Source organism: Scyliorhinus canicula, chromosome 1 (assembly GCF_902713615.1).
Source record: "Scyliorhinus canicula chromosome 1, sScyCan1.1, whole genome shotgun sequence".
Classification (NCBI taxonomy): Eukaryota; Metazoa; Chordata; class Chondrichthyes; order Carcharhiniformes; family Scyliorhinidae; genus Scyliorhinus; species Scyliorhinus canicula.
Genome location: NC_052146.1, coordinates 28,475,960 through 28,489,199, shown reverse-complemented (window position 1 = coordinate 28,489,199; position 13,240 = coordinate 28,475,960). Strand labels below are relative to the sequence as shown.

Here is a 13,240-nt window from a genome sequence, read left to right as displayed (position 1 = left end):
ATCTAAACAGAGAGCTAAGACGAGCAAGATGGGGACATGAGAAGTCTTTGGCAGGTAGGATCAAGGAAAACCCAAAAGCTTTCTATAGGTATGTCAGGAATAAAAGAATGACTAGGGTAAGAGTAGGGCCAGTCAAGGACAGTGGTGGGAAGTTGTGTGTGGAGGCTGAGGAGATAAGCGAGATACTAAATGAATACTTTTCGTCAGTATTCACTCAGGAAAAAGATAATGTTGTGGAGGAGAATGCTGAGACCCAGGCTATTAGAATAGATGGCATTGAGGTGCCTAGGGAAGAAGTGTTGGCAATTCTGGACAAGGTGAAAATAGATAAGTCCTGATGGGATTTATCCCAGTATTCTCTGGGAAGCCAGGGAAGAGATTGCTGAGCCTTTGGCTTTGATTTTTAGGTCATCATTGGCTACAGGAATAGTGCCAGAGGACTGGAGGGTAGCAAATGTGGTCCCGTTGTTCAAGAAGGGGAGTAGAGATAACCCCGGTAACTATAGGCCGGTGAGCCACACGTCTGTTGTGGGTAAAGTCTTGGAGAGGATTATAAGAGATACGATTTATAATCATCTAGATAGGAATAATATGATTAGGGATAGTCAGCATGGTTTTGTGAAGGGTAGGTCATTCCTCACAAACCTTATCGAGTTCTTTGAGAAGGTGACTGAACAGGTAGACGAGGGTAGAGCAGTTGATGTGGTGTATATGGATTTCAGTAAAGCGTTTGATAAGGTTCCCCACGGTCGGCTATTGCAGAAAATACGGAGGCTGGGGATTGAGGGTGATTTAGAGATGTGGATCAGAAATTGGCTAGTTGAAAGAAGACATAGGGTGATGGTTGATGGCAAATGTTCAGAATGGAGTTCAGTTACGAGTGGCGTACCACAAGGATCTGTTCTGGGGCCGTTGCTGTTTGTCATTTTTATAAATGACCTAGAGGAGGGCACAGAAGGTTGGGTGAGTAAATTTGCAGACGACACTAAAGTCGGTGGAGTTGTAGACAGTGTGGAAGGATGTTGCAGGTTACAGAGGGACATAGATAAGCTGCAGAGCTGGGCTGAGAGGTGGCAAATGGAGTTTAATGTAGAGAAGTGTGAGGTGATTCACTTTGGAAAGAAAAACAGGAATGCGGAATATTTGGCTAATGGTAAAATTTTTGGCAGTGTGGATGAGCAGAGGGATCTCGGTGTCCATGTACATAGATCCCTGAAAATTGCCACCCAGGTTGATAGGGTTGTGAAGAAGGCCTATGGTGTGTTGGCCTTTATTGGTAGAGGGATTGAGTTCCGGAACCGTGAGGTCACGTTGCAGCTGTACAAAACTCTGGTACGGCCGCATTTGGAGTATTACGTACAGTTCTGGTCGCCTCATTATAGGAAGGACATGGAAGCTTTGGAATGGGTGCATAGGAGATTTACCAGGATGTTGCCTGGTATGGAGGGAAAATCTTATGAGGAAAGGCTGATGGACTTGAGGTTGTTCTCGTTAGAGAGAAGAAGGTTAAGGGTGACTTAATAGAGGCATACAAAATGATCAGAGGGTTAGATAGGGTGGACAGTGAGAGCCTTCTCCCGCGGATGGAGGTGGCTAGCACGAGGGGACATAGCGTTAAATTGAGGGGATATAGGACAGACGTCAGAGGTAGGTTTTTTACGCAAAGAGTGGTGAGGCCGTGGAATGCCCTACCTGCAACAGTAGTGAACTCGCCAACATTGAGGGCATTTAAAAGTTTATTGGATAAGCATATGGATGATAATGGCATAGTGTGGGTTAGATGGCCTTTAGTTTTTGCCTTGCCATGTCGGTGAAACATCGTGGGCCGAAGGGCCTGTACTGCGCTGTATCGTTCTATGTTCTATGATAACATCGCTGTCTCTGCGCACATGCAAGGCTTGTGCATGAGCAAACATAGTTTTCAAGAAGTGTCAGGATTTCATGTCTTTGGAAGATTCCTATCTGTGAATCAAGGTCTGACGGCAGAAGCCCTGGTGAACAAGTCATTATCACGCTGGAGAGCCTGGGAACAACTTTAGCCTTGACATACATTTCAGACTGATATACTGTCCCAACAATATTCTTCAACCATTTTCAGAACAGCACCCACACTGCACAACTAGGACATTTTAATTTCACACATTAAATTATTTGTTTCTGAGCATCTCTCTTGTCCCGAGACTTATTGCACAAAGTGTGCAGAAATTCAGGGATGTTGAATATTTGCCCAGCCGTCACTGACCCTCACCTCAGCATAGAATCATAGAATTTACAGTGCAGGAGACCATTCGGCCCATCGAGTCTGCACCGGCTCTTGGAAAGAGCACCGTACTTAAGCCCACACCTCCACCCTATCCCCGTAACCCAGCAATCCCATCTAACCCAAGGGCAATTTAGCATGGCCAATTCACCTAACCTGCACATCTTTCGACTGTGGGAGGAAACACACGCAGGCACAGGGAGAACGTGCATATTCCACACAGACACTGACCCAAGCAGGAATCAAACCTGCGTACCGGGCGCTGTCAAGCCATAGTGCTAACCACTGTGCTGCCCGGTATTAGCATGAAGAGCATCAATGGGGGGTGGCCAATGCTGATGCTCTGTGTTCACTTGGTTGTAATTCTTTTTCAAATCCTCAAAATCTACTTCATTAACAATCTCTTCCACGCCCACCACTCAATCCAATGTTACTCCATAGAAAAATTAGTATTGGTGATTTGGCATGGCAAAACATGATAAATAATAGAGGACAGCTGTTCATGCAGTTAAGGAAGTTCAAGTTCCCTGAAAAAATTGGTCCAGTTAGGACTGAGTAACAGATTGCCCAGCCACTGCATCTTGGCGAACCGGCTGTTAAATCATCAAAGCAAGCAACTAGTACCCTATCCTGCTTGGACATTCCTACCAAGTGATCTACTGCCTTGCACCATCCACACACTCACTGTAACTCATATCTGCAATCCGCTCTGAGACATCCATCATCCACCTATACCTGGGTCGACCCCTCTTTCTGCTGTCCTCCACTTTGCCCTCGACAAGAGATCCCTGCGTTTTTCAGCTCTGATCATATGGCCGAAATACTGACATTTTCTTCACTGGATGTCACTTGGATCTCTTTACTCTTGCAATTTTATTTCTGCTTTTGCCTGATGTTCGGTGCTAATATAACACCAAATGGATGTTGTTGCTCTCCCAACCCGAAACCTGCTCCAGGACTGGCTCCTTCCACACCATGGTATTGCTACTCTTTCTTTCCTAATTTTGTCCATACGTAGCTGGACGTCACATAATGAGAAAGCACGAGGCTGATTTCCGGGCCCAGACCAAAACCTCACACCATTTTCAAATTGTTCTCATCCGTACAGTACTAAACAGGGGATCAAATTTGGGTGAACGGATGGAGTGGCAAGTTCACAGCAGTTCATGAGGTCTTACCCTATCTGGGTGATGCTGACTCAATCGTTTCTTTGATTTTAGTTCCTGTAACCACGGAGGAGGCATTTCCTCTGATCTAAAGGGAGGGATAGAAATGCCAAAGTGTCATCACAATCACATACATCAGAGAATAAAAGATGACTGAAAATGCAGTAAGAAGTGCTAACATACATGATTAACTTTGCATCACTTGTTGAGCTCCTGAAACTGTCCAAACCCAAACAATTCGAACACATTCATCTCCTGTACTGGAACACAGAGCATCGATACACTTAAAAATCTTTTCTTACCCTTCCACTCTGCTAGTTGTAGTTGATATCATTCTGAGTTCATGCTGAGCAGAAGAAGGGGTGCAAGAGTTGCAACGCTGCTCACAGCTCGATTCATCATCATCATCCTCCTCCTCTTGTCGGTTTCTCCGGAGACTAGCCTAGGAAAAAGAGGTAGGAATAAAGCCATAACCATGATGCTAACGTGGAGTACAATTCATTCAAACCAGAAGAAAACAGTTGCTGTGTGAAAAGTGTGCGACTGCATGATTCAGGCTTAAATTGTGTCAGGGTAGCCTTGTGTGAATCACAGTCACTTTACCTCAACAGTATGTTGACAAAAAAAAAAAATCAATAAGCAAGGAAAGATGTTAAACACATCAGGACATTGTTTAAGCTGATCCATCATGTATTCCATGTCACTCATTTACTCTCCGGAGGAATGGTTTTGCAAACATTCGCCCTGCCCCCCCCAAAAATAAATCAAACAAAACTAACATGTATCTAACCTAGCACTCTATATTATACATGCAGGACCAGTTCTTATCCGGTGCATTCCTATGAGCCCGGCAGCTCAAGCTGTTATGGAGGTTTTTATCTTTACAATCTGAAATCCTATCCTTTTCCACAGATTCATCCATAATTAAGGTGTTAATTGACAGTATTAATTGCTCTATCTGAGAGTTTATTTGATACAAAAAAATCCTTCGAACCTCCATTTTTGCACAATGGTTGTTAATGACATACAAAGTTCCTATCTCATTTTGTTTTCGGCTGGCAGCTCAAGTTGCATCTATATTATTTATTTAGTTTTTAAAACCTTTATTGTCACAAATAGGCTTACATTAACACTGCAATGAAGTTACTGTGAAAAGCCCTTAGTTGGCACATTACGGCTTCTGTTCAGGTACACAGAGGGAGAATTCAGAATGTCCAAATGACCCAACAGCACGTCTTTCGGGAATTGTGGGAGGAAACGGGAGCACCCGGAGGAAACCGACACAGACACAGGGAGAACGTGCAGACTCTGCACAGACAGTGACCCAAGCCGGGAATCAAACCTGGGACCCTGGCACTGTTAAGCGACAGTGCTAACCACTGTGCTACCGTGCCTCCCAACATTATCCATTATTCCCACTTTTAAATCTGGGTAATTTCTTCTCAATCGCTTATTTCCAAAAAAAAAAATGTAGTTCTCGGAGTCTCTAAATCTTAGAACCCAAAGTCTTGGTTAAATCCTCCTTAATGTTCTCTGTGCTCTGCCGAATGTCCATTTGAAGAGTATAACGTCCAAAATTACATACATTACATTAAATGGAACATCACCAAAGATCTAAATAAGGTTGGAATAATTTGTTGAAACATAGCCAAAAGAATTTAATTTAAAAATTTTGAAGGGGCAATTTAGCGTGGCCAATCCATCTACCCTGCACATCTTTGGGTTGTGGGGGTGCGCCCCACACAGACACGGGGAGAATGTGCAAACTCCACATGGACAGTAACCCGGGGCTGGGATCGAACCCAGGTCCTCGGTGCCGTGAGGCAGCAGTGCTAACCACTGCACTGCCGTGACAAGGCATAGTCAAAAGAATTTGAGATGGATCCCAGTATTTGATAATAAAAATAGAAATTGCTGGAAACATGATTTTTTTATTCGTAGATGGGTTCGGGGCATTGCGGGCTGCGCCAGCATTTATTGCCCATCCCTAAGTGCCCTTGAGAAGGTGATGGTGAGCTTTGTGGGTAAATAAAATGACAAGTTAATGTTTCAAGTTGATGACATTTCATTAGCAGTTCCAATGAAAGGTCATTAGCCTGAAATGTTGATTTGTTACTTTTCTCCACAGAGGCTGCCTGACCTGCTGATTATAGATTGGCTTTGGCGGAAACCTAAGAGCACATTGGGCGTATGGCCCCTTTGCCGCAGGTACGAGTTTACACAGTGTGTTTGGAAATATAGGAATGTTTTTTTTCTGCACTTCCCTCACTTACCACAAGGTGCCCCCCTGGTCTGCACTTGGCCAGGATCTCTCTGTTTGAAATGAATGAAACTGTATCATGGAACTAGATTCCCCAAGTCTTAATCAATGCAGGTCTCACACAGTGGAAAATGCCTTGAAGTTGGAATGGTGAATCAGCCAGGAATTACAGTGTGCTGTGACATTTATGCCCTCTTTAGCATGGTAGACGACCTAGAAGAAACTCATTTTACCTTTAGTACCGAGGGGTCCATCCCAGGAAACATTGCGACTTTTGAACACGGTGTTATCTTCAGCTTCTGGGTTCTACTCGGACCCTCATCAACCAAACTTCCTACAGATGGCTTGGATTCTGATGAGAGAAGTTTAGAGGAACTGCAATTGGTACAACAGTGAGAAAAATGTGCAAATGCCCCTTTTCCCCTTCATTTCCCAGGTTCCTTGTCCTCAGAAATGTGTTTAAGACACCATTACTCATGCCTGAGCATTGGACATATCAGCAAAGTTTCATTCACAAGGCCATCACAGTTGAGCCAGATATTTCCCTCACCCAACATTCACACACAGCCCAAGTCCTTGACTGCTTGGAGTTGCCATGATGGTACAACTGAGATTTATCCCGTGGGGAATCAGGATTGAACCTTTTTCTTCCCATTCAATGGCATAAGGAGCTGCTGTAACACCAATTGAAATCACGCTTGATGGATGTTCAGAACAGATTAGTGATCGTACAGCTGACAGAAGCATTTGGGGAGAACTCATTGCGGCTATCATGCCCGTCTCTGCCAATTTTCTCTCATTAAATATATATCCAATCCAGCTCATAATGCAGTTTGGGTAAAGGTGGATGAATACACCAACTCCTGGGGCACGAGCAGTAAATTCTGGAAATACTCAAGATGGCCCCTTTGACAAAGAAACAAAATTAACGTTGCAGGTCAGTAACTCTTTGATAGAAAATCTAATGAAGTGTCAGCAATCTGAAATATTAACTCTTCCTATATCTATAAATGCTGCCTGATTGCTGAGTATTTCCAGCATTTTTGAAATTTCCAACCTCTACACTATTTTGATTTTGTGTTTGGTTATTGTTAGGAATGTGGGAGGTTAACAAGATTAACAGTGCACGTGAAAATAAAATAACAGAAAAGTAACAAGATTAGCAGACACCTAGAGGAATACTGAGATGCAATTTTCCCAGTAACAAGATTAGCAGGAGTCTAAAGACATTGAGATGCGAATGGCCATATCAGAAACATTGTTTACCAGAGATCAGTGAGGCTGTACAAATGATAACTTCTAAAGGCCAGAAATTTGAGGGAGGTACACAGCAGAATCCACAGAGAGGAACCTCAAAGAGACTGAAGATTATAACTGCTAGCACCCTCATTGGAGAAGGTGGCTAGATTTCTATTCAACAGACAGGCCAGTGTTAGGATGTTGTCTATCTGTCCTGTGTTCTCTTTTAATCCCTGCCCTGCTGTCTATTTTGATATACATCTCTGTTTAAATTGGAGTCTTTGGACACTGGAAAAACTCCCCTTTTAGATGGGTTGGTCCAAAACATCCCCTTTAGGTTCTGTGGCAGAATCCGTGAAGTTGTTTGACAGACTTGGCAAGGAGCCAATCAGTGCGTATAAAACTTTCAACATTTTCCTATTGTGGCCTGTTGTTGGTGCAGCCAGTCAGAAACTTTCAGGGAAGAAGGTGGGTCTTTTAGATCTTTTGTTCAGTTCTGTTCAGACCCTGAAGTCTCTCCTTTTCCCTCTCTCTTTTTGAGTAAAACATTAACAAACTATTTAATAATAAAAAGGAGAAAAGTTGAACATAAAAGGAAATAACTTGATAAACGTCCACTAGGCTACCTAATCCCAAGATCCTGTCCCACCCTGTCCCAATGCTTTTAAGAAGCATTGTTGCCAAATCTGTGAAGACTTTCCTGTGTAAAGGGATCACAGAGCCCAACAGAACTGAGAAAGAGATCTTGCATGTGAAAGAATAAGTTTTGCAGTAACCTTCGAACTGTATGTGACAGGGGCTGGGAACAGCTGAAGAATTAATATAATAATTGCTTATTGTATGGGGCTGGTTTAGCACAGTGGGCTAAATCTCTGGCTTTTAAAGCAGACCAAGGCAGGCCAGCAGCACGGTTCAATTCCCGTACCAGCTTCCCCGAACAGGCCCTGGAATGTGGCGACTAGGGGCTTTTCACAGTAACTTCATTGAAGCCTACTTGTGACAATAAGCGATTTTCATTTTCATTTCATTTCACAAGTAGACTTCAATGAAGTTACTGTGCAAAGCCCCTAGTCGCCACATTCTGGCGCCTGTTCGGGGAGGCCGGTACGAGATTTGAACACGCGCTGCTGGCATTGTTCTGCATTACAAGCCAGCTGTTTAGCCCTCTGTGCTAAACCAGCCCCTCCCAGTGTGCTAAACCAGTCCCTGAATTAAAGCTTAAGGCGGAAGCATTTGTGATAAAGCCGCCAGAGTTTTGTAAAGAAATCAGGCAATTAAAAACTGCTAATTTCCAGGATCAGAGTTGTATTGTTCTCACAACGAGGCGAAAGCTCCATCTGGTGGTAAAAAGGCATAAGTGCACCAACCTGAGCATCCTGTGTACAGCACCATCTGGTGGCCGGCAATGAGAACTGCACTGACCTGGAATTCCTAGGTGAAGCAATATCTGCTGGTCAAAGGATGGAATTGTGCCTACCTGAACCTCTCGAATAAACATATTCCCAGAGACTGCAACCACAGAGTGAAGACTCATCTCAGGTCTACCACTTTAATCCCGGTTTCATTTTATTCCCTGCCAACCCATACATGGTGTTTATCTTGTGGGTGTCTGTGCAGAGGTGGGACAGGATCTTAGTATTAGGTAGTCTAGTGGACGTTTATCAAGTTATTTCCTTTTATGTTCATCTTTTCTCCTTTTTATTAATAGTTTGTCAATGTTTTACTTATAAATCTGGTGTCTGTAACTCATAGCAACAGTCAAGGGTTAAAGATCTTCCTAAAATACGAATCATTAGTTAATTCACTTATGTTGAGACTCCGAGGCTCTGTGGGGCTGGAATTGACCGCGCACCCGCCCAGGTTGTTATAACACTAGCTCCATCTATGATCCGACTCACATCTAACATTTAGAGCCATGGCAGATTACAGATATTCTCCTATAAAACACACAATTTTGTGCCTTTGCTGAGAGGTTTACTCAGACTTGATCACCCAAGTGATATTGTGCGGTAACTATTAGTTGGATTCGACCTATATATAGTTAGTAAAATTGGATGTTACTTGGGAAAAGGGGTGTCTCGGTGAGTTCAGGTATCGGCATATTATGGGAACAAGAGGTAATTTCAGATAGCACGGTGTTTTTAGTTAATTATACTTCAGTGCTCTAGTGTATATTAGGCTTTTGAGGCGTTTTTTTCTTTTCTTTTACTTGATCAAATATTCCTTATTGATTGTTCACACAACTGCACCGGTTCCTCATTGAGTTGTACATTGTTCCTCACATTATTCAAAACAAATATACACCGCTAAGAACCAGTGTTACAAACTATCCTTTGGGGTTTTAGAGACACTCTGCAGGTAACATCAGCAGATTTCTTAACATTACATACAAGGAATCCGACTGGTCTACATCCTATGCTTATTGTTCTCACTGGTCAAACTCATCCAGTCCCTCACCTAGTCCAGTACCAATTTACCTGTGGAATCTTTGTACATCCAGGAATCTTCACCCATTGGAAAGACGGGGAACATGCTCTCAGTCTGGTCTCCAGAGCCTTTCTTGTGTTTTGTTGGTGCTCGACGGATTGTTTTCTTGCGAAGCTGTATCCGACTCTTCTGGGCACCACTGTCCAGCATGCTTACAGGCTGGAGGAGGGAAATTGGGAAAGAAAGCAGTCAAATTACAAGTTCAATTCTGTATAACCGTATCCCATAATCAATCATTTTGAGTTCATCAGTACAAAGGATGTCATTGCTCGGGAATGAAACATGGCATCTAATGTCAAATGAGGGTGGCACAGTTGTTAGCACTGCTGCATCACAGTGCCAGGGACCCGGATTCAATTCCGGCATTGGGTCACGGTCTGTGTGGAGTTTGTGTGTTCTTCCCTTGTCTGCGTGGGTTTCCTCCGGGTGCTGCGGTTTCCTCCCACAGTCCAAAGATGTGCAGGTTAAGTTATAGAGTTAGGGGATAGGGGGTCTGGGCATGGGTAGAGTGCTCATTCTAAGGGTTGGTGGGCCGATGGGCTGAATAGCATCTTTCTGCATTATAGGGATTCTATCAAATGTCAACATCAAACATTCCCAGCAGGAAAAAATGTTTTTAAAAAAAGCATATGGGATCTTTGGCTTTATTTATGGAGGCATAAAGTACAAAATCAAGGAAGTTAGGGTAAACCATCATAAGATGGTCCTAGGGGGTGACATGGTGGCGCTGTGGTCAGCACCGCTGTCTCACAGTGCTAAGGACCCGGTTTCGATCCTGGCCCCGGGTCACTGCCTGTGTGGAGTTTGCAGATTCTCTTCATGTCTGCGTGGGTCTCACCCCCACAACTCTGTGGAGGGTAGGTGGATTGGCCGTGCTAAATTGCCCCTTAATTGGGAAAAAAAAATGTTCATCACTTTTTAAAAGAATGTCAAGTCCTTAGAGAGATTAGAGAAGAGATTTACCAGGATTGTATGAGGAACTTCAGTTAAATGAAGAGACTCAAGAAGCTAGGCTTGTTCTCAATAGACATGAAAAGATTAAGAGGAAATTTGATCAAAGTGTTGAATTTTGATAAAATATGGAGAAATTGTCTCCAGTGACAGAAATGTCAGTAAGCAGAAGACTCAGATTTATGGAGACAGGCAGAAAAACTAGGGGTGACATGAGGAAAACCATTTTTACACAGTGAAATGTTGTGATCCGTAATACATTTCCTGAATGGCTGTTAACTTTCAACGGAGAATTGGATAATTATTTGAAGAGACTCATTGACAACACTGTGGGGATAGAGCCGGGAATGGGACAAATTGGACAGTTCTTTCTCAAGCAGACATACGTGTGATGGGTTGAACAGTCCCCTTCCGTGGTGTTTCATTCTACCTCCCGAGATTTAATTCTTGGGCACGCCAGGATAATCCAGGTTGGCAGCCCATCTTCTGGTTTGTATTACAGAATGCATTGCGTGAGGAAGTTGTAAAAGTGGTGATTTAGGCTTTACTATAGGTCAGGGGTACCTTTTGGTTGAGCCAGTGTGGGAAGTTCGAAGGAATCGGTGGAATGTCGAGAAGTCAGAGAAGGAAGGGGACGAGCGAAAGTCCCCGGGGAGTGCTGCTGTGAGTCTAACATCAGGAAAGGTCACGGGTGTTGGCTTGTCGGGTGGGGCCGCTCCCAGTATGGTTGGCACTTTTGACCGAGGTGGTGTGAAAGGCTGTTCAGCAAGCTTTTAGAGGTGCATCAGAGAGAGATGATGTCCTCACTCAAAGAGTGGGTGGCGGGGTTGCTTGCCCCAATAAAGGCTGCATTAAGGAAGACATCGATGGAGGTGCGGGAGCACAGAAAGATGGCGAAGGGCGTGGAGGCAGGATTATCGTAGCATCGCGACCAGTTCACCTTGTTGGCCGAGGAGCTGACAAAGGTGGCGGAGGTCAATAAAGGGGGAAGAGCAAAGGAGGAGGACCTGGAGAACAAGTTGAGGAGACAGAATTTGAGGATCGTGGGCTTGCCAGAGGGGGTGGATGCTCAGAGGCCAACTGAGTACTTTGTGGACATGTCGCTCCAGTTGAAGCCCAAAACGAATGAGCCACCAAGGGTAATCCTAGACTCTTCCACACTTACCAGGTGATGGAGAAGGTTTTGAGCTGGGCGAAGCAGAAGCGAGACGTGAAGTGGGAAGGCATTGGTATTCATATATACCAAGATCTTAGGGCGGAATTGGCAAGAAGAGGTGATCTATGGTCGGGTGAAGGCAGCGTTGTCCAGCAGTGGTGTGAGGTTTGGAGTGGTCTAACTGGCAAAGCCGAGAGTAACTCACAACTCAAAGGACTTCTATTTTGAGAATGCAGAGGTGTTCGTGAAGACTGATGATCGGGACTGAGATGAGTTTGGGATTTAGACTTGGATGGCGTGGACTGGGATCTTTTTTTGATTTTTTTTTCCACTGGGTTTTTGTGTGTTTTTTTTGGTGTTCTTTCTTCTGTTCTGTGGGTGTATTCTCCCCGCTCTGACTGTTTGGCTGAGGGGTTGAAGTTTGCTTTTAGTGGTGCTCAAGAAAAATATACAAAGAATTATTTTCAACCTTGCCCGATTCCTACGAGTAGGCACCTTTGCTTACCTCCAAAAATGAGAATCCATGGGGAGTTGGACCAACTTGTGTACCTGGGTCAGTGGATTGCAAACTGTCTGTATCATCTGGCGATTCCAGTTCAAAACTTGAAAGGCCATAATTGATACTTCTTGGGTCCTGGAAGAAGCTCAGATGATGCTCGCTGGTGGGGGTCAACTCTGACTGAGAGGACATTGAAACTCGGCTTTGTACATATTCCTTTCTGGGGCAGGCAGCCGGAATAGTGCTGGGTTCCTTGCAGGGCGATACTGGCCTATAGCTGCAATTGAATAAAACGACAGATAATTGGTCAGGAAAACATTTAATGAGCTTCTTTTTAATTGACCAGAACTGCAGGAAAGTTTTTAGCTTTTTTGTGTCGTACAGTTTGCAATTCAAGCCCAATCCTGCCTTTCCAAAGAGTAGCATATTTTGGAAGGCAATGAAAGCTTGAGAAGCTCTCAATAACTCAATTTGCTTTTGTAACATATCAGCTAGAAGCTACATTTCAAGACAGAGCAAATGATTGCTACTGCAATTTTTTTGAGGAGAATTATTTCACACTTTTTTGAATGCTGTTCCTTTTTAAGATATGGTGTCATGGGACCTGACAATTGCCTCACCCAAATGTCCATTCTTCCTAGATGAGCCTGGAGTGGCAGTAGAACATTTGGATGTGGAGGACCATTCGGACCAAGCCTGATCACCAGCTTCAACTAATGTCCAAAGACACTTTATTCATCCGGGGAAAATATTACAATCAGAAGCTGGAATCCCAACCTGCATTTTCCCTCTTCCTTGTCTGGCGTAGCTGTAGCAGCCCAAGTATTAACTCTGTACACATCAAGATCAAATAAAATACATTATGGTTTGTTATGCCTCAATTCCTTAGGGATTTTGACGACTAAAGTTACCAGGAATCCCACCCACACATTTTAAGGACACAACTTCATTTTCTCCTCACCACATTTTGTAAACTTCATCACCAAGAATATAAAATCAGTATTAATTTGGTGCCCCTATAATTGTTGCTGTTGGATGGATGCCTTGTTGGCAGAGATACCCATTGACTAAGAAGCAACGCTCTCCATTAATAGGGAATGGCAACAAAGCAAGTCCTGCAGCCCTCCCACCAGCAAATTGACCAGTGGAGTTAGCACTCTTAAGCAAACCAAGAGGTAGCTTCAGAATTAGGTAGTGACCACAAACCGTTGTTCCACAAGCG

At 43.9% G+C, this 13,240-nt stretch overlaps 1 protein-coding gene across 1 annotated transcript in view; it reads right to left on the bottom strand.

The window, feature by feature from the left end:
- LOC119953538 overlaps positions 1-13,240 on the bottom strand; it is a 298,044-nt gene that overhangs the window by 14,574 nt on the left and 270,230 nt on the right. Inside the window, exons 7-11 of the mRNA XM_038777951.1 lie at positions 12,025-12,295; positions 9,403-9,571; positions 5,920-6,038; positions 3,729-3,868; positions 3,439-3,514 (exon numbers count right to left, since the gene is read on the bottom strand). Of these exons, the coding sequence (XP_038633879.1) occupies positions 3,439-3,514; positions 3,729-3,868; positions 5,920-6,038; positions 9,403-9,571; positions 12,025-12,295 (775 nt within the window). The remainder of the gene's footprint in view (positions 1-3,438; positions 3,515-3,728; positions 3,869-5,919; positions 6,039-9,402; positions 9,572-12,024; positions 12,296-13,240) is intronic.